This window comes from Simochromis diagramma, unplaced genomic scaffold (assembly GCF_900408965.1).
Source record: "Simochromis diagramma unplaced genomic scaffold, fSimDia1.1 OVJJ01000327.1, whole genome shotgun sequence".
NCBI classification, from domain to species: domain Eukaryota; kingdom Metazoa; phylum Chordata; class Actinopteri; order Cichliformes; family Cichlidae; genus Simochromis; species Simochromis diagramma.
In genome coordinates, this window is record NW_024386768.1 from 664,885 (window position 1) to 688,264 (window position 23,380).

General features: G+C 49.6%; 3 protein-coding genes across 4 annotated transcripts; 2 read left to right on the forward strand and 1 right to left on the reverse strand.

Annotated features, from left to right (window-relative positions):
- Positions 1-249: 249 nt before the first annotated feature.
- On the forward strand, positions 250-5,677 carry lsm14aa (LSM14A mRNA processing body assembly factor a). The gene is made up of 9 exons (XM_040037559.1): positions 250-388; positions 1,278-1,441; positions 1,741-1,888; positions 2,501-2,704; positions 2,994-3,176; positions 3,262-3,418; positions 3,504-3,542; positions 3,628-3,871; positions 4,058-5,677. The coding sequence occupies exons 1-9, from the start codon at positions 268-270 to the stop codon at positions 4,079-4,081; spliced, it is 1,284 nt and encodes a 427-aa protein (XP_039893493.1). The 5' UTR covers positions 250-267; the 3' UTR covers positions 4,082-5,677.
- Positions 5,678-10,403: 4,726 nt separating this feature from the next.
- LOC120737106 (glucose-6-phosphate isomerase-like) lies at positions 10,404-18,640 on the forward strand. Its single transcript, XM_040037604.1, has 18 exons — positions 10,404-10,661; positions 11,563-11,653; positions 11,918-11,986; positions 12,789-12,908; positions 12,985-13,068; positions 13,139-13,285; positions 13,406-13,477; positions 13,617-13,661; positions 14,152-14,205; positions 14,656-14,716; positions 14,916-14,959; positions 15,291-15,443; positions 15,604-15,733; positions 16,260-16,336; positions 16,444-16,572; positions 16,683-16,758; positions 16,909-16,975; positions 18,311-18,640. Exons 1-18 carry the CDS (start codon positions 10,543-10,545, stop codon positions 18,432-18,434), a joined length of 1,662 nt encoding a protein of 553 aa, XP_039893538.1. The 5' UTR covers positions 10,404-10,542; the 3' UTR covers positions 18,435-18,640.
- Positions 18,641-20,211: 1,571 nt separating this feature from the next.
- On the reverse strand, positions 20,212-23,371 carry mphosph6 (M-phase phosphoprotein 6). Of its 2 annotated transcripts, XM_040037619.1 has the most exons (6): positions 23,186-23,371; positions 22,555-22,750; positions 22,351-22,463; positions 21,422-21,512; positions 20,891-20,991; positions 20,212-20,740 (listed from the first exon to the last, which is right to left on the reverse strand). In XM_040037619.1, exons 3-6 carry the CDS (start codon positions 22,458-22,460, stop codon positions 20,617-20,619), a joined length of 426 nt encoding a protein of 141 aa, XP_039893553.1. In that variant the 5' UTR covers positions 22,461-22,463; positions 22,555-22,750; positions 23,186-23,371; the 3' UTR covers positions 20,212-20,616. The 2 variants fall into 2 exon arrangements, with proteins under 2 accessions (XP_039893553.1, XP_039893546.1); XM_040037612.1 differs by lacking the exon at positions 22,555-22,750 and having other exon boundaries at positions 23,186-23,369.
- Between the last annotated feature and the right edge of the window lie 9 nt (positions 23,372-23,380).

Sequence of the window (23,380 nt, forward strand, 5' to 3'; positions counted from 1 at the left end):
TCCATACGAGGGCCAGCAGCTGCCGTCTCTTCTATCATCCTCAGATCTACAGCTGACGAAGCCGTGAAATATCGCGATGCTGGGTAGTATCGTTAGCCCCCGCGCTCAGAGCCTCAGATGGAGGAGCAGGTAGCCATGTTGTAGCCGCGGAGTGCAGTAGAGTCAGCAGACACAGACCCCCCCGGAGGATCGTTTCTGTTTCGTGTGTACTTCACACAAGGCGCCTGTCCGTTTCTCTGCTAGAAGCTCCCAGTCACGGACAGCACCATGAGCGGCGGGACCCCCTACCTCGGCAGCAAGATCAGCCTGATCTCCAAGGCCGAGATCCGCTACGAAGGCATCCTCTACACCATCGACACCGAGAACTCGACAGTGGCGCTGGCTAAAGGTAGCACTGCCGCGTGAGTGGAGGGCTCGCGGCTATGCTCTTGCTCGGTTTAAGCTTTGTTTGTGTTGCTGAGCTGCGGCTGCGCGGGAGTAAACAACGGTGATTAGCAGTTTTAGCCGAGCTTAGCACGCTAAACTAAACCCACTGGAAAACACGGTTAGCTTGGCTAACACTATCATGCTAACATTCGTCACAAAAGCGTGTTCTGCCGAGCTAGCATGAAACTGCACCGACTTATTCGGGTTCAAGCGGATAAAGGGAGGCTAAACTGCTGTGACGGCTCACACCAGCTCTCTGTGCGCAGGTAGAGTAACAGGTGATTCACCTAACCGGCTAACGCTAGCCAGTAGAGGAAGCCGACACCAGGCTCGTTTCCGGTCAGCCTCACCTGCTCGCCGCACTCTCTGACGTCACTGAGTGCACGTCACAGATCGGTGCAGGCGGAGCCGGGACAAGTAGTATAGTGGATCGCGTGGTTTTGTGGTGATATGTCCAAGAGTTATGTTGTGCGAGTGAAGCACGGTGTCACGTGACCTGTGACAGAGCAGGAACAAAAAACAAAACAACACACACCAGAGTGAGGGCTGTATGTATATGTGTTTCCTTAGATTTCCCAGAGCCCTCTGCAGGTGATCTGAGAGGAGAAGTGTCCGGTCTCCTCCCAGCTCAGACCACAGCTCCTCTGACCGCCATTAGGTGCCTGACGTCTGTTAATGATCAATAACTAGGTCACCCGATGCTCTCCTCTCTGTAGAGGCATCACCTAGACTACTGTTCTGCTCTAATTGGCATTTGGTGCTCCATTAGGGTGAATTTAAGAGGGGTGGTTTGAACCCTGTTTGCCCTTTGACCTGTGATTCTAGCAGCACTTTTTTTCCTCCTCTGACAGTTCGTTCGTTCGGCACTGAAGACCGGCCCACCGACCGGCCAATTCCGCCTCGGGATGACACGTTTGAGTACATAATCTTCAGAGGCAGCGACATCAAGGACCTGACCGTGTGCGAGCCACCCAAACCCACCTGCTCGCTGCCCCAGGACCCTGCCATCGTCCAGGTACGCCCGTCCTGAGGAGGCAAGGTCGTGTTTGGCCTGTGGGCCGTCTGATTGGACTTGGCCCCTCTGACCTGAGGGTCCTGACCGATCCACTTTCAGTCCATCTTATGTTGAAATATTATTTCCACCACTTCCTGTAAGCTGAGCTATGTGTGAGAGAGCTTTATTTTAATCTGTCCCCTCTGCTATCACAGGACCTTTACTGTGAAAGGGACAAATTAGGCTTCCTGTTTCAGTTTTCTGCGAGAAATGAAACGAGGAGCTGATGTGACCTTTAACCTTTCTTCCTCCTCCTGCAGTCATCTATGAGCTCCAGCTCCTCGTCCGCCGCGGCGCCAACCCCATTCCAGTCAGCCGGTTCCTACGGCCTCTTCAGCCGAGCCCCGGTCCCCGCCTACAGCCAGTTCAACAGCAGCCCGTTGGTGTCGCCGCAGCTTGGTGCTGCAGGTAAGCAGGGGGGTGGGGTTCTCGCCGGGCATGAATTCCAAGGGTTGAGGGTATGTCCGTGACCCTTGTGCCACGTAACTCATGCCACAGGAGGCGAGCAGGGGTGGTTTGTGGCGTTGGCGTGACTGAGCCATCAAGGCCTTCATTTCCTGCTCCACATGACCTCCACGCGGTCCAGAGGATTAAAAGTCAGCTGTGATGTTGAAGCTGCCGCTCGCAGCGCTTTGTGTTTGCTCGCCAGTTGTTATAAGAAATTCCGATTGCAGCAGAGACACAGCGAGAATTTTGCCTTTACTGTTACTGCAAATGTTTGTTTCACGTGATCGTGTCATGGACCCATCGCAGTTCGCCTTTTAGTGTTTTTGCTTTATTGTGCAATCTGTACTTTGTGTTAAACGACTTCAAAGGTCAGCACAAATTCCTGCGCTGCTTCGCCACCGTGTGATGCTGAAGAGTTGTATCAGTCACTTCCTGTCCTCCTGCAGTGCTGCAGCAGGAAGTGAGGAACACCTACACGCCCTGCTCAGTTTCTCTGATATGACTTTCTCTCGGCGTGATCATTGATGATCGATTAGCGCCGCACTAACTGTGACCTTTCCCTTAATTCTGCAGGTCGAACCAGCCCAGGTAACCTGGACCCTCTGAGGAAGAGTCCGGTCCTGGATCAGGCAGTCAGCGCCGCCCCCTCAGCCACCACCGCTACTGCACCGGCTCCCGGCCTGGGACGCAGAAGCCCCGCCCATGGCCGCACAGCCTCCTCAGGACAGAGCAGCCAGAAGGCGCAGCACTCGCAGGACAGCGTGGACACGAGGAGAGGTGAGGCTGTAGATGCGGCGTCGGCACCACACATACCGCTCTGTGTTTACGGTATGAGCCAATCGGAGCGTGACGTCCATCCTCACGGTGTCCTATCAGGTAACTGGAAGTCAGCTGAGTGTCACCTGACTTCCTGTTACCTGCATGTGTGATTGCTAACATGTGACATTACCTCGAAGTGCTGTGAGGTCGTCCGTCATCGTGGATGTCCCTCAGTTCACGTCCTCGTGTCTCCCCCTCTAGTTACCACGGTAACTAATGTCCTCCTCATCCTCCCTCTATTCTTCAGCTGCCGCGGGTGCTCCGTCTAACAGACGCGGCAGAGGAGGCGGTCACCGCGGCAGAGGACGCTTCAACGTGCGCCGGGACGGCCCAATGAAGTTCGAGAAGGACTTTGACTTCGAGAGCGCCAACGCGCAGTTCAACAAGGAGGAGCTGGAGCGCGAGTTCCAGAGCAAGCTGAAGCTCCGAGGTGAGGTCACCGACGGTGGGCCGAAATGCGGCGTTAAGCGTAACGTTCGTCTGAGCGTGTCCCGTTTCTGTTGTTCGCCACGCAGACGAGAAGGCACTCAACGGCGAGGATAAAGGCGACTCTGGCGTGGAGACTCAGAATAGCGAGAGCAACGCCGACGACGAGTGCGACCCGCTCGGGCCCAACTGCTACTACGACAAGTCCAAGTCGTTCTTCGACAACATCTCCTGCGATGACACGAGGTACTAGTGCTGTCAGTGTGGGCGTGGCTTCTGTACGCTGAAGGGGACGCGGTCACTAACAAGTGAAATGTTTTCTGTCCGGCAGGAAGACGAGCGAGCGGTCCGGAGGGTCGGGGTTCCCGAGGTGAGTCGCTTTAACCATAGCCCCGACCACTTCCTGTTTGTAGCGTGCTGCGTCTCTCGCTCACCGCCTCTTGTTTCTCTTGCAGGGAGCGGAGGCAAACGTGGGCGGAGGAGCGGCGGATGAACGCTGAAACCTTCGGCATCCCGCTGCGTCAGAGCCGAGGACGCCAGGGCTACCGTGGCCGCGGCGGCACAGGTTATCGCGGTGGGCGGGGTCGCCCGGCCAGCCGGGGCTCCTTTGGGCCGCCGCAGGGAGGCGGTGGCGGCTACAGGGGAGGATACAGAGGAAACCAGGCCGGCCGGGAGTTCGCCGACCTGTCGGCGTACCGGGTGAGGTCACGTTACTGTGTTTTAACTTCGAGACAGTGAAGGCTCAGGGGGCGGGGTTAGAGGGCTCCTGTCAGACCAACACATGACTTGAGGAAGTAGGAGCTGGAGTTCCGCCCCGTCCTTCTGACCTTAAAGTCCGTCGCCTCTCGGCGCTAACGTTGGCGTTTGTTCCTGTTTTTCTTGCAGAAGGACGACAAAGTGGCGTCGTAGTAACGGCGGGAGGAGTCGTCGGCACAGAGGCGGAGCTTCTTCAGAGGAAGACGAGTAGTTGTTGCTGTTTTGTTGAAAATAATGAAGTTGTGTATTTGTCACCAGCACCGGTGTCGATGCTTGATGCAGCGTAACCTTCCATGTCTGGCAGCGGCGAGAAATCCTCGCAGGCAGCAGCGAGGCGTTTCTGTCATGCCGTCTGTGACGACTTGTCCGACCAATGCCTGCTGACGTAGCTTTACGGGCACTTACTTTCCTCTAACTTCATCGCCAAAATGGCTGCCCGCTCGCTCTCACCTTTGTAATGTGTATTTTTCTACTGCTGCGTAGACTTCCTGCGTTCTTCTTCGTTGCCGACCCGCTCGCCCTCACGCGTCGTGACTCGTTGTTTCTTTCCCGCGTTTCCTTTGGTTGTGGCATAGGGTTTGGTGTTTTCTCCCTCGGTCTCGCGCTCTCACGTTAGCATAGCCGCCGACGTGCACACGTCACTGGCGTTTCTTTTTTTTCTTCCCGGGTCACACACTAACCGAAAGGTCAAAGTTCATCTTTCTGTCGCCACTTTGTTTTTCCTCATAGTTTGTTTCAGTTGGAGGTGCTGCGGGAAGTACGGAGGACGTTTAATGCTTAAATTAATCCGTTCCCACAGATTCATTAGAATTCCATACTTACCATATGGAAGGTTTAAAATGCCACCGTTTAGAAAATAACTTGTAGATGGTTCACTTCATGTTCCTTGAGCGTGTTCAGTGATAGTTCAGGAACTAAGATGTCAAATAAACTTTATAAAGAGTGAGAAATGAAACCTGCAGCAACAGGAAGTGCCAGAAATATTTTAATTCTGACACATTAAAAACAAATGAACTAAATCAGGCCTGATATTCAATGTTTGCTGTCAGCTGTGAGAGTCCTAAAGACGCGTACAGATGATTGAAATCACACTCTGACACATTAAAAGCGTCTGCAGACAAAACTGAAGCTTTTTCTTGATTTAGGCATTTAAAGTCTTCCGTAGTAGAGTGCGTTTTGCACTTTCCTCATCGTTAACTCGTTAGTACACTAAATAACTCTGCGCTACGTTTACCCTAAAGCGCGAGCCCGTAGCCGCTGCAGGAAGTGATGTCAAGTAGAACAAGCACGAGCTCACTGTAGCATCGTAGGTTAGCAATATTCAAACTCTTGGCGGGTTCTTACTAACGTGAGTCCTGACTCCGCCCCCTCACAGCCAGGCACGTGCAGTGTGACCTCAGGATGCGTTCAGGGTTTCCTTGGCGGTGAACACATCCTCTGTTTGATTCTCGCTGCTGTGATTGACAACGGGTCGATGCACCCGGCGTCCAATCACAGAGAGACTTGAACAGGAAGCGAGAGATTTTGGACTCGATGTGTCACAGGACTTGATTTAAAGGCCAGTACGGAAGCTCATCAGGGCCAGTAAAGGTGCAGAGTAATGGCTGGATGGACTGGAGTTTATATTTGGCCGTGATGGGCCTCCGTAGGTGTTGGAGCTGCACTTTGACACGTGTTTAAAAATCAAACTTGTTGAAAATAATTTTGTTTTTAATGATGACACGAGCAAAATAAATTGAAGTCACTGATTGTGTCCGCCTGCTCATTGTGTCTGCTGGAGGTCAGAGGTCATCGTCAACATTTTGGTGTAAAGGTGATTGATCTGTGTCGCGGGGTTACAGGCTGGTGCGGGGTCATCGCGAGCCGCCACAGGTGCTCCAGGTCATCGGTGCATGCCGCTGCTCGGCGCTCATCGGGGTCTTCGCCTGCTCTTGCCTCAGCATTGCCTCGGGTGAGCTGCGTCTCCACCCGGGTCTGATGATAATTCCAGGTCTTTGAGTGCAGAGACGCGTGGACAGGTTTTCCACGCTGAGCCCAGGTCGTCCTCTAAAAGCTGCAGCAGCTCAGACTGAACGTGAAACGAACGCAGAGCGGCGCCTGAACCACTCTGACAGTGCGTTTGAAGCGATCGATCCTCTCTGTGGCTGGACTGAAACGAGCCCAGAGGCACTAATCACAGCAGCACAGGAACAAGCTCTGAGCACAGATCCATGGAGGCCGGGGTCTATCACAGCAGGCAAGACCCCAGGCTGCGTAACGATGAGACAATCCAGCACATAACAGCAGGGTGCAAGATGCTAGCAGGCAGGGCGTACATGGAACGCCATAACCAAGTGGCCGGCGTAGTGTACAGCAGTGGTGTCGTCCCCACCCCCCACACACACACGCCCATATTTTGATTTCAACTCGGTTACAGTTTATTCCACACCTCAAGCTTTTTGTGCACAATTAAACCACTGCCTCTTTGAAATAAAAGGAAAGCAAACCATCTTTATGGTGTCATTATTTTACATATAGTTGGGTTATTTTCACTGTAAGAATATTCAACACTGATATCAATACATCAAAAAATGTCTCTGTGCAAAATCGGTTTAAAAACGAACAAGTTTGGGACACTGTGTCTGTGATTTGAATCGGGGAATAAGCCGTGACGTGACCAGTGTTGTACCGAGGCAGGTATCACCGACAGAACGTGTTCCCCTGTGTCGCGAGCATTCACTGGGCACGGCGTGAGGATCCAGTTTACTCCGCCCCCATCACAGACATTAGACATGGAAGGAGTGATGTTTTAGTGTTGTGAAAAATGAGTGTTGTTACATTACCTTTGAGTGTGAGGGTTGCAACAGAAAATGATGCATTTATTGTTCTCACGTGGTATCGGACGGGATTATTGGAACAATCCAAGGACATTTTGCCTGATAATTATTTGTATCCTCCTGTAACTTTACTGTACAGAGACCTAAAACCTCCAAAGTTTCAGGAGTAGTTGGTTGTTATAAGAAGTATTTGTGAACTCAAAATCAAAAACGTGGGATACTGTTTATCAATGATTTGGAGAGCCCAGCGTGTGCTCCCAACGCAGGGGAAACAAACTGTTTGGAGACATTGAAACAATGTACGCTGTAGATGGCCGGGACAGACCATCATAACACTTATAAATGTCTTAAAGAGAAACTGCAAAGAAAGTCGAGGTGTCAGTGAGTCCAGTTTCCTTCAGCATCCAAAGGCTCAGAAACAAACTGACAGGAAGAGGTCTGCAGACAAAGACACGACTGAATCAGAGGACACGTTCCTGAGAGTGAACAGCTGTGTGATGGCGGCTCACAGGACAACAGCTTCAAGCAGCTTCATAGTGGTCGTAGTGAGTCTCAGTTTCAGCTGTGAGGAGAAGACTTCAAGCTGCAGGTCCTTTAGTTCATCACACAGGATCTTTGTACGCCGTTGAGTGGGTGAAAGGACGGTTCCACAGTGAGTGGCATCAACTGTCAAACATGGAGGAGGAAGTGTGATGGTCTGGGGCTGTTTGCTGGATCCAGGGTCGGTGACTGGTACAGAGTGAGGGGCTCCCTGAACCAAAACAGCTACCACAGCACTCTGCAGCACCATGCAGGACCCTCTGGTGTGCATCTAGTCTGTGAGGGCTTCATCCTACAGGAAGATAATGATCCAAACATAAGTCTGAGCCGTGCCAGAACCACCTCAGGAACGAAGAACGAGACGGTAAGGTTGTAAACATGGAGGTCCAGCACAGTCTCCAGACTGAAACCCCATCGAGCTGGTTTGGGATGAACTGGACAGAAGAGTGAAAGCAAAGCAGCTACAAAGTCCACAGATATGGGAGAAGATTAGACTTCTGTTGTAGACAGAATGCAGCGGCTGTGTTCAGCTGTTACATCTGCCAAAGGAGACACTTTAAAACATATTCATATGATTTTTTATTAAATAAAGGTAGCATGGTGGCATGCCTGTTGCCTCACAGCAAGAAGTTCCCGAGTTTAACGCCGCCATGTGGGTGGGGTCTCTCTGTGTGGATGTTCTCCACACGAGTGTGTTCTCTCCGAGTACTCCGGCTCTCCGCCACAGTCCAAACACATGCAGGTAGTAGGGTGAGTGTGAACGCTTGTTTCCCCACCTGTCACCCTGTGGCAGCCGGGACAGGCTGCAGTTTGACTGTAGCCCCTATAATACATAACTATGCAGCCCAGTGAGTATAAAATCCACAAAACTACACATCAGGTTTTTCAGTTCCAAACACGGGTGTAACTTCAGTTGGTTTTGTTTTTTGTTGCTTAAATTCACACAAAGTGTCAGAAACCTGCAGTGTGATGAAAACACTGGTCACCAAACTTCAAATCTAATTTTTCAGGATTTGTTGGGTTAACCCTCTGAGTCCAAAATATAATTGGACACTTTTGACTACAGTTTGATTTTACGTTTGTATTTTACCTTTAATTTTTTTCTCCTTGTTTGGTATCGTTGTTGGTCGACATGGTACATTTTTTGTGATGTCCTTAGAAAATTACCATTTCTTCCCACACAAACGTGACAATAGTACTCAGGGAAAAAAGAACTTATTTATATAAATATATGTCTATATCCACCTACCTATCTATGTATAGATAGGTAGGTGGATGGAATTGGAAATTTTAAATATTTGGTTCTGATCAACGAGATCTCAGATTTGTTAAAATCTTTAAAGACGAGTGAATGTTTTGTCCTACCTGGATATAAGGTGTTAACCAAATACCTCTTCAAAAACTGATTATTGCATTTTTCATTAACCAAGTCAAGACCATCTAATTTAATTTTATGTAAATTTGGAGTCGGTATATTTGAAAATTTGTTCTTTATCGTATTTACAAGGACTATTGGGATATTCTGTGAGACCTTTTTATAGAGCTCGGACGAGCAACTCATGTCATATTTCTCATTAAGCCTGTTTAATTCAAGTATATCTCCATTTTCATCCATTATATGTGTCACAGACCAAATTTGTTTTGTCATCCATTCTTCCACAAACATAGATTTCCCCCGATTCAGTATCACCCTATTGTTCCACAATGGAAGGTTGTGGGGACTAAAGTTATGTTTAAACATTAATTTCTAATTTAACAAAACTTGTTGATGAAATTTGGAAAGTTTTATGGGTAGTTTAGAAATTTCAAAATCACACACTAAAAGGAATTGGATCCCCCCCAACTTTGTTGAAAATAAGAGATGGTATCAAGAACCAGATCTCATTATCATTTTTTAAGAAAGATCGGAGCCAATTAATCTTTAATAAAATGCCATTCATTATTTCAAAATCGATTGCTTTTAAACCCCCCTCTTCATAATCTTTTATCAAGTCCCTGTTACTGATATAATGATGTTTATTTTTCCATATGAAATTAAAATTCACCTTATTGATGTCTGTTATAATTCTTGGTGGGATGGCTAGGGAACAAGCTGGATAGATTAATCTGGACAAAGATTCAACCTTGGTCAACATTATCCTGCCGAACAACGTTAAATCTCTCTGTAGCCAATGGTTCAGAGTTTTTTTGCATTTGTCAATTGTATTCTGAATATTCTTTTCTTCACTATCAGCCATGCATTTAGTTATCCAGATTCCACGATATTTCATTTCATTTTTGACAGGTATATTGTACAAAGAAGAGTGAGAACAATTGTGGATACTCATGAGTTCACATTTGTCCAGGTTCAGCCGTAGTCCAGAAGCATCAGAAAAGATCTTTATTGTATCTAAGGCCAATGGAATTTGTTCTTTATTTTTTAGAAAGATTGTTGTATCATCGGCAAGCTGACTTATTATTAATTTGTGGTTATTTATGTCTAATCCTTTGATGTTTGAATTTATGACAGTAATAGCAAGTAATTCAGTGGCTACAATGAATAAAAGATGTTAGCATAACATAAACAGTGAAGCTGGAGGATGAACGCTAACTTTTTTCCTCTCGATAAAAGTTAACTTGAGGGTTCCTGATGGTTAGAGACAAATGCAGTCGCATGGCAGGATGCTGTAAACGGACCAAACTTCAGTCAGGAGAACAACTGAGATAATCCATCCACAATACGAGGTTAGTCATTAATATACTGCTGCATGGGCTGGGCTGCAGCTACATGGTAAGGGTTTAAACACTGAGCTTTAAAGTGAACAGTGATGATGAAAACGGAGAGAGACCGACAGTGATCACTGACTATTTTAGGGGTGTTTCAGATTAAATAGAACAAGATACAAAGCTTATTTTAATAAACAACAGTGTCATATGCAAAGCTAGGATGGCACTGGGGGTGGCAAGAGAGCATTTTAGGGTGGCACATGCCAGCCCATGCCAACCCCGTAGATCTGCCTTGTCACAATATCGACGCAATATCGTCACTAATCGGCTTCCATACTTCAGTCCCGCTGCCTTTGAGGACGTGACGGGTCGGGTCTGTGGGCGGAGCTCGGGTGGTGGGTTCTATGCTGTGATTGGTTGGGAGCGGCTCTTTCCCCGCGGTGCTCCTCCCTGACTCCCCACCACATTCAGTCCAGTACCGGCTGCGGAGGGTCGAGTCTCACCGGGGAGCGTCTTCAATTTGTCCACATCGAGCACCGAGCAGCCGCCATCATGGCTCTGACCGCCGACGCAAACTTCCAGAAGCTGAAGCAGTGGCACGAGGCAAACGGCGCGAGCCTCAGCATGAGGGCCCTGTTCGAGTCCGACCCGGAGCGCTTCGGCCGGTTCAGGTGAGGACAGCCGGAGGACGTATCCCCGTGGTTGGAGGTCCTTAGCGCTCCGCCCGGTTATTGATTCTACTTCTCGGACTGTGACCGCAGGTGTCCGACAAGGTCACCGATCCGCTCCGCGCGTTTCCGCTGTAAGCCCCCCCACCCCGTACTCCCTTCGTCATCATCGCCCCCCCTCCGCCCGGGTACTGAGCCCGAAAACTGCAGACCAGAGGCCCGACACCCGGTGGCTCCCTCCTCTCCCGATATGGGTTACTGTTAGCTGCTTGCTAAAACGACTGCTTCCATTATCGGACAGTCTGCAGAGATTTCCTGTTTGTGCCGAACCTGCGCACGTGCTTACTAAGCGTTCACCAACACACCACGAGGCCCTCGCAGGTGGGTCTCAGGTGTGGGGTTGACCTCATACTGACGTTTACGTTGCAGACTGTCACGGGAGCGACAGGTTGCCTGTGGCGCGTCTGTCCGGTAATGGAAGCAGAAAAGCTGAAGGAAGTTTCAGGTTTTCTGCTTCCATTATCGGACAGACGATAATGGAAGCATTAGCCCTGACATCGGGCGAGCCCCCCGCCGGGCTCGCCCGATGTCAGGGCGGGATGCGGGCGGTAATGAAGCACAGGAGCCGGGGGGTGGGACAACCGGGCAGCGGGTCTGCCCGCGGGTACGTGCGCTGTGACGCATCCGCAGACAGACTGAGGCCCATGTGCTGAGGGAGTCTGAGCAGAACCATCACAGGAGGCGGTGTGAGGCGTTTCCTGGACCCTCACACTGTGAGCTGAGGGTGATGCTGCGGTCATCACCCTCAGGCGGTTGCTCTGTTGTTGTTCAGGTCCTGTGTTTGGCTGCTCTGTGCGTGTCTGTGAAACTGGGTGTAAATAAAGGTTTTTGGCTCTGCTCACAGCACCACCCTGCAGACGGATGATGGCGACATCCTGATCGATTATTCCAAGAACCTGATCAACCAGGACGTCTTGGCCATGCTCCTGGCCCTGGTGAGAACACACTCGGTCTTTGATTTTGAAAGGCAGCTGGAGCTCACCTGTAGCAGCAGGTTCAGCTAAAGGTGAGCGGAGGAGGCGTGCCTTATCTGCTCAGAGCTCCAGTGAAACAGGAAGGTTTCCACACTTTATTTGGAAAGAGAAGCGTTGCGCCACGGCACCAGTGGCGGGCGACGTGTCGACATGTCACCGCTTCCTGGTGGTGAAATGAGCTTCCTGAAGTCACCTGATTGCTGCCCGTGTGTTTCCTGTGTGCAGGCCAAGTCTCGGGGGCTGGAGGAGGCGCGGGAGAGGATGTTTTCCGGAGAGAAGATCAACTTCACCGAGGTAACGCCTCCTCACACGTCCACGTAGAAACTAAAAGGGGAACGAAGGTCACGTGACCGCTTTCCTCTAGCTTCACTTATCCTGACATCATTAATCCCACGTGTTTATCAGGTCGATCGAGCAAAGGTTTGTAGAGCGAATAAATGATTCAGGTGTGTGTGTGCACTCGCGTTAAAGTACACCTGCGCAGGCTCGACCTGTACGCATCTAAATCCCAACTGACACTCAAACGCACCACGATGGCTTTATTTTGTTGGTTTCAGAGACGCTCTTCATCCTCCACCTGACACCGTGCAGACTCAGAGCTGCTGACACACACACACACACACACACACACACACACACACACACACACACACACACTGAAGGTCAATGTATTGCTCAGCAGTGGCTGATTGAGCAGCTCCTGATCAACACGATGGATCACAAATCTTAAATATTTACGCAAACACGTTTGTATCACTTAAATCAGGCTGTGTGGTGACGTCATCGATCACAGGAAGCTGTTATAATTTTACCAAACACTGTAAACGGCTCCTGTACCAATAAAGTTCAGCCTGTTTGAACGTGCTGATGGATCCTGACCTGATCGGGGGATTCCACAGATCTGATTGATCAGTATGGTGATGTCACACCTGCTGATCTCTAACCTGGGAGCAGGGTAGGGTCACAGCATCTGTTGCCATGGTGATATATCCCAGTGTGAGGTGGCCCTCAGACTCGGAGTTGACTCCGACATCAGCGCGTGCGTTTGTGAGGGGGTCGCTGCTAACCCCGTTGTTGTTACCGCATGCGCTCACAGGGCCGGGCCGTGCTCCACGTCGCTCTGAGGAACCGCTCCAACACGCCGATCCTCGTCGACGGCGAAGACGTGATGCCCGAGGTCAACAGGGTGCTCGACAAGATGAAGGCGTTCTGCCAGGTGAGTGTGTGTCTGTGAGCGTGTGTCAAGGCGTGTGACGCCTGGAGGTCGTGACCTTTGCGTCGTGCGTTTACAGAAAGTTCGCAGTGGTGAGTGGAAAGGCTTCAGCGGGAAGAGCATCACTGACGTGGTGAACATCGGCATCGGAGGCTCCGACCTGGTGAGTGACCGCTGAGCTCTCGCACGCGCCTCAGCAGTCATGTGACTCACTGTGTTGTGGTGGTGTTCAGGGCCCTCTGATGGTGACGGAGGCTCTCAAGCCGTACTCGGCGGGAGGACCGGACGTTTGGTTCGTTTCTAATATCGACGGGACTCACCTGGCCAAGACGCTCGCCAAGCTGAACCCCGAGACCACCCTGTTCATCATTGCCTCCAAGGTCACACACGCCTAACTCCTGGGTCTGAGCGTGCTCAGTCAGTTGCTTTCAGTTTCGAGAGACTGTATTGGTTTGAGTTACTGTTTGCTAACTCTCCGTTCCTCACTCTGACCTTCTCAGACCTTCACCACCCAGGAGACCATCACCAACGCAGAGTCCGCCAAAGACTGGTTCTTGCAGACCGCCGCCGACGTGAGTAGACCCGAGCCTGATGCAGCTGCTCTAAAACACACAGTCGCTTTAAAATGGAGGGAGACGGGGTCAGGGGTCAGGGGTCGGGTGGTGATCTCTCCATCATGCTCACGAGCTTCTCTCCTCTCATCCTCCACAGAAATCTGCTGTGGCCAAACACTTTGTGGCTCTGTCCACCAACTCAGTGAGTCACACACACACACACGCAGACACACACACACGCACGCAGACACACACACACGCACGCAGACACACACACACGCACGCAGACACACGCACGCACGCAGACACACACACACGCACGCAGACACACGCACGCAGACGCACGCAGACACACACACGCACGCAGACGCACACACGCACGCAGACGCACACACACGCACGCAGACACACACACACGCGCGCAGACGCACGCACGCACGCACGCAGACACACGCACGCACGCAGACACACGCACGCAGAGGCACACACGCAGACACACACGCACGCAGACACAAACACGCTCACACGCAGACACAGGCACGCACGCAGACACAGGCACGCAGACACAGGCACGCAGACACACGCTCGCACGCAGACAGACACACACACACGCTCTCATGCACACACAGGCAGACACACACACGCTGCTCTAATCAGATCATCTGCAGCCTCTCTGTCTCCGCCTCCTTCAGGCTAAGGTGAAGGACTTCGGCATCGACACGGCGAACATGTTCGAGTTCTGGGACGTAAGTGCGCCTGTTACGATGATGATGATGAGGAGGAGGAGGAGGAAGAGGATGATGTCACTATGAATGCGTGTGACTCGGATGGTTTTCAGCGGCGGGCTGGTGACGTGTAACCTGGGTAACAGGTTTTTGCGCCGACCCTCGTTATTTATTTAATAATATTCGTTTGTGTTGATTCTGGCTCCTTCACAGTTAAATTCATCGCTTTTCTTTAGATTTAAGGAGCTCGTCATTTTTACCGTAGTCGGAGTTCCTTCGTGTTTCTCGTGAGGTCGCTCCTTCCGTGACCTCGGTTAACGCTGCCATCCTTCTGCTGAAAACAAACTGAGAGAAAGCGGCTCAGTGCGAGCTCGCTGCTTCCTGTCACTGCTTTTATTTTGACGATCTGCTGCCCTGCCTGTGCTCTGATTGGTGGAGTGACTGTGTGATGTCATGTTTGCTCGTCCTCAGTGGGTCGGAGGTCGCTACTCGCTGTGGTCGGCCATCGGTCTGTCCATCGCTCTGCACGTGGGTACGTCTGTGACTCGGCTGTCGCCGGGGCAAAGTTATCAGTCAGTGATGGTGTCATCCTGTCAGAGGAAAGAAGGATTATTCTGGACTGAGAATCAAGCAAAGCTGCTCTGCAGCGATCTGAGCTATGTGCACGACTGAGTTGATGTCCCTCCATCTGAGAGCCTGATTAATAAACTCTGGTTTGTTTTGTGTTTCAGGCTTTGAGAACTTCGAGCAGCTTCTCTCCGGAGCTCACTGGATGGTACGCCGCCGTCTCTTCTGCTTTCTTGCGAGCGAGTTACTTCACGTTCGTCCGCGGGACAAAAACGGATTTCAACACGTGTTATTTGATCGTTGCGTCACTCTGAAATGTTTCCACGCTTCCCGTCAAGTTACTGAACAGGACACTTTCACAACTCAGGCTCGAATGTGAAAGGCGAGAGAATGGCGCCCTTTGTTTCTGCACGCGCTCTGTGCACAATACTTGCACACGCTCTGCTGACTGCAGGTGAGATGTTCACCTGCAGTCAGCAGAGCGTGTGCAGCCTGACAGCAGGAGCATGAACCTAAACTCTCCTACCCCCTCCTCCCAGGACAACCATTTCCGCAGTGCCCCCCTGGAGCAGAACGCCCCCGTGCTACTCGCCATGCTCGGCGTCTGGTACATCAACTTCTTCCAGGCAGAGACCCACGCCATGCTGCCCTATGACCAGTACATGCACCGCTTCGCCGCCTACTTCCAGCAGGTCAGTGACGCAGGGAGGCGGGTCTGCGGGTGTGACGCCTGCGTCACGTAACGCGCAGCAGACCACAGAAACCGTACATTACATCAGACTGCGGCGTGGGGGTGGAGTTTCGTGTTCGTGATGAATGTCGGCGCTGATGACCCGTCTGTTTGGTCTTCAGGGCGACATGGAGTCCAATGGGAAGTACATCACCAAAGATGGCGCCCGCGTCAACTACCACACTGGACCAATCGTGTGGGGCGAGCCGGGGACCAATGGGCAGCACGCCTTCTACCAGCTCATCCACCAAGGTGAAGCTCCACCCTTTAATTATGTAACAGTGACCGCTCGTTAGTGAACATCAGGGCAGCTTATCACACCTGCAGCCCCAGCACAGGTCACACAAACCTTCATGATCCACGCACAGGTGAGTTAAAATGGTCACAGACGACGTGCCGCGTACCTGGAGCGCCCGAGCCTGAAGCTCCTCCCCCTGTGGAAACACCTGTACAGGTCCTTTTGTAAACATAATCAGATGTCTTTTATTTAATAAGAGACGTGAGAGGGGCACACCTGAGTGTCTTTGATCTGCTGCTTATTGATCTGAGAACATTCGAGATGCTGTGATTGGATACCACAGGGCTCCTTCCACAGATGATTGGTGGCGTCGAATGCCTCCCCCCCCCCCCCACAGCAGAGGGAGCCGGATTATTCTGGATCACTGAGGCCAGACAGAGTTTTCTTCTTTGGTCTGATCTGATTGGAGCTCGCCGCCTCGTGCGTCTGAACAGCCTGTGATCAATACCCAGAGTTAACAGACTGCTTGTCCTTCCTCAGGCACTCGTATGATTCCTGCTGACTTCCTCATTCCTGCTCAGTCTCAGCATCCAATCAGAAACAACCTCCACCACAAGGTCTGGACATTTAATGTTACCTTAGCCAGGCTGAACTGATTAGCTGGAGGAACCGAGAGCACACCTGGATGATGTAACGCCTCACGGGTGTTGTGTGCTTCATGCAGATCCTGGTGGCAAACTTCCTGGCTCAGACCGAAGCGCTGATGAAGGGAAAGACTCCGGACGAGGCCCGGAAAGAGCTGGAGGCCGCCGGCATGTCTGGAGACGCTCTGGAGAAGCTGCTGCCGCACAAGGTAAGAGCGCACACCTGGACACACCTGTGTGTGACCATCAGAGTAGAAACAGTCAGGTGACTGTACAGCGTGTCGACGTTCCAGCGTTTAAATGATGTTTTTCTCTGCAGGTGTTTCTGGGGAACAAGCCGAGCAACTCGATCGTTTTCAAGAAGCTCACCCCGTTCATACTGGGAGCTCTGGTCGGTGAGTACTGGCTTTTTAATCAAACGTGCTGCTGTGGGCGGAGTCACTGCAGGTGATCTCCGGTTACTGTAAACTTCAGTTGCACCAATAACGTCTCAGGTGTGTCCATTTAAAGAGGAGGAGTCTGACACAGCTGTGCTGTTCTTTCAGCCATGTACGAGCACAAGATTTTCGTCCAGGGCCTCATGTGGGACATCAACAGCTACGACCAGTGGGGGTGAGTCACACCTGGGCGGGGCTAAACTCGGGTTTAAGGTAGATTAAGCTTCCACGTTTGGGTTTTATTTTACAATTAAACATTAATTTTTTTTAACGATCTTGAACGGTCACTTTGCTGCCACTAATAGACCTCCATACATTCCCTTTTTTAAATAACTTAAAGTTGTTGGGTTTTTTGTATTTAAATTAAAACAATGAATTTTCACTGTTTCTTTTATCACGTCTTAAAACATGTATTCAGAACTGCTTACCCTTCATCGTGAGTCCGTCTTAGTCTAGTTTTACATGTTTTCATTTTGTGCTTATGTCAGGTAACCTTGAGGGTCTTTAAAGGCGCCTTTTATTATTATATATCCGGTCGTTAAGTGGTGACGCGACGAATCCTACTTCCGGGCCTAAAGTAGTCTGCGTTTAATATGGCTTTTGTGTTGTTAACATGTTTAATGTTTTGTATTTTCTTCTCTTTGATCTCAAAAAGCTCCTAAAACAGTCAGTCATCACTGTTGACCTCCCTCGGCTTTTATTACCGCTAATCATTTATTTAAGCTCAGTTTTTAAAACCTTAGGATGTAGCTACAGCCCAGCCCATGCAGCAGTATATGAATGACTAACCTGGTATTGTGGATGGATTATCTCAGTTGTTCTCCTGGCTGAAGTTTGGTCCTTTTACAGCATCCTGCCATGCGATTACATTTGTTCCTGACCACCGAGAACACTCACGTTAACTTTTATCGAGTGGAAAAAAGTTAGCTTGTTTATATTATGCTAACATAGCTGTGTCGCTAGCGGTCACGTAGCACATCATTATATACCAGCTAGCCCAACTTCAGTAACCCTACAAACGTCACTGCTGTTTAGTTTTCTGTCTTCATTTATGCTGGAAGTGATAACAGAGCTGTACGTTTGAATTTGTTTCCAAAACCCCGCAGTCAGGACATGCTATGTTGTATTTAGATAGAAGCTAGCGAGCTAACTCCCTGCTAACTTGTAACTCCGTTAAATGTCATAAATTCCTGTTTTCATGGATGCCTGGATGTTAAACTCAATTGTTACACCTGGTAGAGCAGAACGCTGATCATTTTATTAAAGATGAAAGACTTTAGACAGTTTTTCAACTCTCAGTAATGCCACAGTGATCGTTTGATATATGGACCTGCAGCGGAGTTTAGACCCAGACACGGCTAGTGACGTCAGACTTAACGACCGGATTTAGTCAAACTTGCCTCATTGGTACCAGCGGTCTTCCGTACGTTTCCCTTACAAAATAATTGTTGTTGACCAACCAGCGTTGCTGTGTAAAGTTGTGTTGCTGACCCGCCTCTTTCCGCCGCAGGGTGGAGCTCGGGAAGCAGCTCGCCAAGAAGATCGAGCCGGAGCTGAAGGACGACTCGGAGGTGACCTCCCACGACTCTTCCACCAACGGCCTCATCAACTTCCTGAAGAAGAACTTCGCCTGAACGTCGAGCCCGCGTTAGCAGACCTCATCCTCCATCCTCATTGGCTGAATGATATTTGTCTTGTCGTACGCTGTGAGCACTTCCTGTCTGTGATCTGTGTGCTAAGAGTCTTCACGTGTAGACGAGTCCTGAAAACGTACACGTTTGTGTAGGTGACCATGCCCAGTCAACCGTGACTTTCAAAATAAAAGCCTGTTTGTCGCCAACGCTGTGTTTGGTTTCATTGTGAGGTCGCAGGAAATGCTTCTGTCCAATCAGTGAGCTTGTTTAAAGGAGAAGTCGGCTTCAGCAGTCAGGTAATTACTGATCAGGTGTGATTATGTTGGACTGGCCTCGCTGGACGACGGGTGGTGGTGGGGGGGGTGCTGAGCTGAAGCCTCGCGCTGATGTTTGGGGCGGGACGAGGGAAATGCTGTTGGCGCTGCACAACAAGGTGACACATGAGCAACAGGTAACGCACACCTGTAATGCTCACTGGTGCTGATTTTACACACACACTTATCACCCAATCAGAGGTCAGCAGTACCTATGCAAGTCATAGATTCTCACATCAAAGCAAATTTAAACTCTTCTGTGACAGAGCGTGGCGACTCACAGCCAAACGACTATTTTAAACCTTTTCTGGTGGAACAAAAGCACCTGATCCCAGTTCAAACAGGTGAGTTATGACACAGCGTGCCTCTGTACAGGCATTCAGTTCCTGCGTCAGCCGGTGAGCATGTTTATTTTAACATGACTCACTGCAGAGCCTCTAGTGGACATCAGGGGAACTGCAGGTGTGGAAGCGATGAAGGGTGCTGAGTCTGACTTCCTGAAGTTGAACAGCTGTTATTAATACGTTTAAGATAAAGTAGGATGATTTTGATCTGGATCAAGCAAAGGTGCTCTTATTTTAAAGCCCTAATATTGAATGAACTCTTTAAAGCCTGCTAGGAGTTTAACGTTTGTGTGGAGCAAACATTGATTAAAAACAGCCGCATGCCTGCTCCGACCTCCGTGCACGAATGCATCGTTTGTGCTTCAGCGAGCATCAGCCCGCTCAGACTGGACGAGCAGGAAGCGAGGATCAGATTTCTGATGGCTGCGCTCCAACTGGCACTCAGTTTATCCTCAAGGGTTTTTTTTGCACTAATAAAGTGGAGTAAAGTATTTTGTCTAGTGTCAATTATATCATCAGTTATATCGTTATTGCAAATTTTCAAATGTATATCGTGATAAATATTTTTGGTCATATCACCCTGCTCTAATTACCAGGCCTCTGGAGAACTTCAACACATGCTGATGAGCATGATCACCACCTGCACTCATGTATATATCTTTCTACGTAGCACTCTTAATTCTTATTCTCATGTATATATCTCATGTATATCTCATGCACATATCTTTCTTTCTACATAGCACTTTAATTCTTATTGTTTGCACTGAAGCACCGCAGCAATTTCCTAATGTTGTAAACCTCAACATCTGGCAATAAACCCCATTCTGATTCTGATTCTGATGAGGCCATTTAAATCAGCTGTGCTGGATCAGGGACATGTCTAAGACCTGCAGGACACCACCTCGAACAGACTGTAGTTAAAAGAGGACAGGACGCTGCACAGTGGGAACATGGAGCTGTCGTGTTGCTGCCATCCGATTACAAACAGGCTCGTATTCTTATTAAAGATGTTCGTTTAAGTGGAAATATCTGAATTACACATTATCCTGAGTTTTTTGATCAGGGTTGAATTTATTCTGAAGTTTTACTGAAAGTTAAAACATCAATAACTCAGAAAGGTACAATTTTACTTTTATTTTGAAATTTTAATTTATCCAAACTTCATGTGTGACTTCGTAAAAGCTTCAACACTCGAGCTTAAACGAGACACTCTGAAATAAACACACGCTGACCTCTGCGAGCCTCCATCTTTTATTTACAGTCTGTGTTTTACTTCTTCAGAGGTCTGAACTAACCTTCACCTCCTCATGACGAGCAAACAAGTGGAGGAGGCGTGGCTTTAAACCCCCCCTCAGGTGAGTCACATACAGAATTAAAAAACAAACAGGGAATAAACATGCAGCTCTCAGGAGCTCTGAGGCTGCTCGTGTCCTCCTCGTGGAATAAAAGCAGGATGTATAACATCCACACAGCTGGTGCTCCACGGCAGCCTCACGTCTAAAAACATCTGGAGCGCGAGCGTCTTCAGTCCTGAGGCTTCACGAATGCTCTCTTCACCTCCTTCTGGTTCTCCTCGTCCGCCTCCTGCGCCGCTCGCTCTCGCTTCGTTGCAAACTTCTTCTTCATGCTTCCAACTAAACTCTCGTACCTGCCGAGAAAAACAGCAGATGAGAGCCTCGCCTCACACACTGTGTGTGTGTGTGTGTGTGTGTGTGTGTGTGTGTGTGTGTGTGTGTGTGAGAAATGAGCTACAATAGGAACACGCAGCGCTTCAGCATCAGAGGGAAACAGTTCGTACCTCAGAGCCATTTCTTCATCTGTGACGTCTGTTTGCATCCGGCTCAGGTCCTCCTCTTCCTCCTCCTCTTCCTCTCTGGGGTTCATCAGAGCCATCAGCTTCTGCAGGGACACACAGGACGGTTCCAGTTTAAATGCTGCAGAGCAAACACTCAGAGAGACTCGTCGTCCTGGGGTCAGGAGTCAGGGGGTAGGACAGAGGACCCAGGGTGAGGAGTCAAGGAGTAGGACACACCTGAAGCCTCCAGGTGACAGAGGCAGGGTCGTACTGGGATGCTTCTGCTGCAGTTGTACAGCTGAGATCTTACAGCAAAATTTAAACATGAATAAAACAGCTGGTCGTTTCCATGGTAACCTTCAGTCAGACAGTCCATGCTGGTTTTAATCGAGGCTGATTATTGTTAAAAACACGAAGAACAAACTAATGTTTCTTAGCTCTGTGTCCTCCCAAACACAGCAGTCAGGTAATCTGACACTCCGCGAGGTCAGGGGTCAAAATAAAAACAGGAAGTGGGCGTGAAATGAGACACACCTCGACTTCAGGATTGAAGCCTCTGAAGGAGAGTCGGCCATACTTCAGATCCTCGCAGGGAGCGAAACTCCTCTCCTCGATGATCAGGTTCCTGCAGGAGCAGAGACGCCACAGTATTAGGAACACCTCCAGAATAACATCATCTGCCTCCATGATCACATGACCTCTGACCCCTAAGTACTTAAATCACACTTCACTGTGTGTTCAGACTTCAAACCAGACTCCATTCAGAAAACTGCACATTAAGCAGCTGCATGAAGAAAGTCCTTTAACGACGGTGCGGCGAGGCTGTTATACTCCTAGAGTATTTAAAAGTAGAATGGGAGGCGGAGCCTTCAGTTTTCAGGCCCCTCTCCTGTGGAACCAGCTTCCAGTTTGGATTCAGGAGACAGACACTATCTCTACTTTCAAGATTAGGCTTCAAACTTTCCTTTTTGCTAAAGCATAAAGTTAGGGCTGGACCAGGTGACCCTGAATCCTCCCTTAGTTATGCTGCAATAGACGTAGGCTGCCGGAGGATTCCCATGATGCATTGAGTTTTTCCTTTCCAGTCACCTTTCTCACTCACTATGTGTTAACAGACCTCTCTGCATTGAATCATATCTGTTATTAACCTCTGTCTCTCTTCCACAGCATGTCTTTATCCTGTCTTCCTTCTCTCACCCCAACCAATCACAGCAGATGGCCCCGCCCCTCCCTGAGCCTGGTTCTGCTGGAGGTTTCTTCCTGTTAAAAGGGAGTTTTTCCTTCCCACTGTCGCCAAAGTGCTGCTCATAGGCTCATATGTATTATTGTAGGATCTACTGTACAATATAAAGCACCTTGAGGCGACTGTTGTTGTAATTTGGCGCTATATAAATAAAATTGAATTGAATTATACATTTTGCTTGAACTAAAGTGGGCGGAGCCTGAATGACGCTCATACGTACTCTTTAGCCTTGAGCTCGGGTAGGTCCAGGTACCAGTGCTCATCACTGATGATCCTCCGCTCGTCCTCCTCCAGCTGCTTCTTCGTCTCTGCATCCAGACGTCTCTGCATGAACTGTGGACACACAAACGTCACCTTCAGCTGACGTTTCTGTGAGGTTTTAACCACACCTGCGCTCATGAATGATGATTTTACTGCACTCAGCTGTGATTGGCTGAGGTCTCCCTGCAGAGAACCACAGCTGTTTTTCTCAGTGTGAAATCTTCCACATCTGCAGACCAGATTTTTAAAGTAAAGGTGAAAATCAGCTGAGAGGGCTTCATTCTGATTGGTCAAGGCATCAGGCCGCAGAAACATCTTCTCCACCTTGGTTCAGCCTCCCCAGGAAACAAACCAGCACCCTGCAGGTTATAACCGCCCCCTGAACGTCATATCCGGTTCTGATACAGTTTTTAAAGCATGAATTTCAGCCGTTGTTCCCATTATTAGTGACGTAACACAAATACCTGAGCATCCACACCGGTTCAGATTCGCATCACGTGACAGATCATTTTAAAGTCAGAGCTTATCTTTAGTGTCTCATACTGGCACACATTATTTATTAATAAATTACATTTACAGCCTGTTATTAACTCTGCTGCACGCCGATTTACTCTCTGGGTCACACTTGACATCGCGTAATAAAATTCAGCTTCTGTGTGAGATTTAAAACTTCATGTGAAGCAGAAAACCTTAAATCATCAGATTTCTGAGTGGAGTTATGCGCCGGCGCATTACAAAGCTAACGTGCTGCTAGCTGCTCTCGCGTGTCCGTTAGCACGAGCGGCTTCACTCACCTTCATCCGCAGCAGGTTTTTGGACAGCTTCACCGACTCACTCGCCATCTTTAATCCAAGAGAATGCGGCTAACCGAACCAGAGGACCCTCGGTGCTACACACCGAGCTAACGCCACGCTAAACAGAGACAGAAAGAACCGAGCGCCGAGCTGCTTCTCCAGCCCTGCTAATCGAGCTCTGATGTGCAGCCCAGG

Excerpts from the sequence above, each read along its gene's own strand:
- lsm14aa (XM_040037559.1), top strand. The coding sequence starts at position 268 with ATGAGCGGCGGGACCCCCTACCTCGGCAGCAAGATCAGCCTGATCTCC. Across the intron at positions 3,419-3,503 it reads ATCTCCTGCGATGACACGAG|GAAGACGAGCGAGCGGTCCG; the intron begins GTACTAGTGCTG and ends TCTGTCCGGCAG. Across the intron at positions 3,543-3,627 it reads GGAGGGTCGGGGTTCCCGAG|GGAGCGGAGGCAAACGTGGG; the intron begins GTGAGTCGCTTT and ends TTTCTCTTGCAG.
- mphosph6 (XM_040037612.1), bottom strand. The coding sequence starts at position 23,233 with ATGGCGAGTGAGTCGGTGAAGCTGTCCAAAAACCTGCTGCGGATGAAG. Across the intron at positions 21,513-22,350 it reads CCCGAGCTCAAGGCTAAAGA|GAACCTGATCATCGAGGAGA; the intron begins GTACGTATGAGC and ends CTGCTCCTGCAG. Across the intron at positions 20,741-20,890 it reads GATGAAGAAATGGCTCTGAG|GTACGAGAGTTTAGTTGGAA; the intron begins GTACGAACTGTT and ends TTTTCTCGGCAG.
- LOC120737106 (XM_040037604.1), top strand. The coding sequence starts at position 10,543 with ATGGCTCTGACCGCCGACGCAAACTTCCAGAAGCTGAAGCAGTGGCAC. Across the intron at positions 14,717-14,915 it reads GTCCATCGCTCTGCACGTGG|GCTTTGAGAACTTCGAGCAG; the intron begins GTACGTCTGTGA and ends TTTGTGTTTCAG. Across the intron at positions 16,337-16,443 it reads GAAACAACCTCCACCACAAG|ATCCTGGTGGCAAACTTCCT; the intron begins GTCTGGACATTT and ends TGCTTCATGCAG.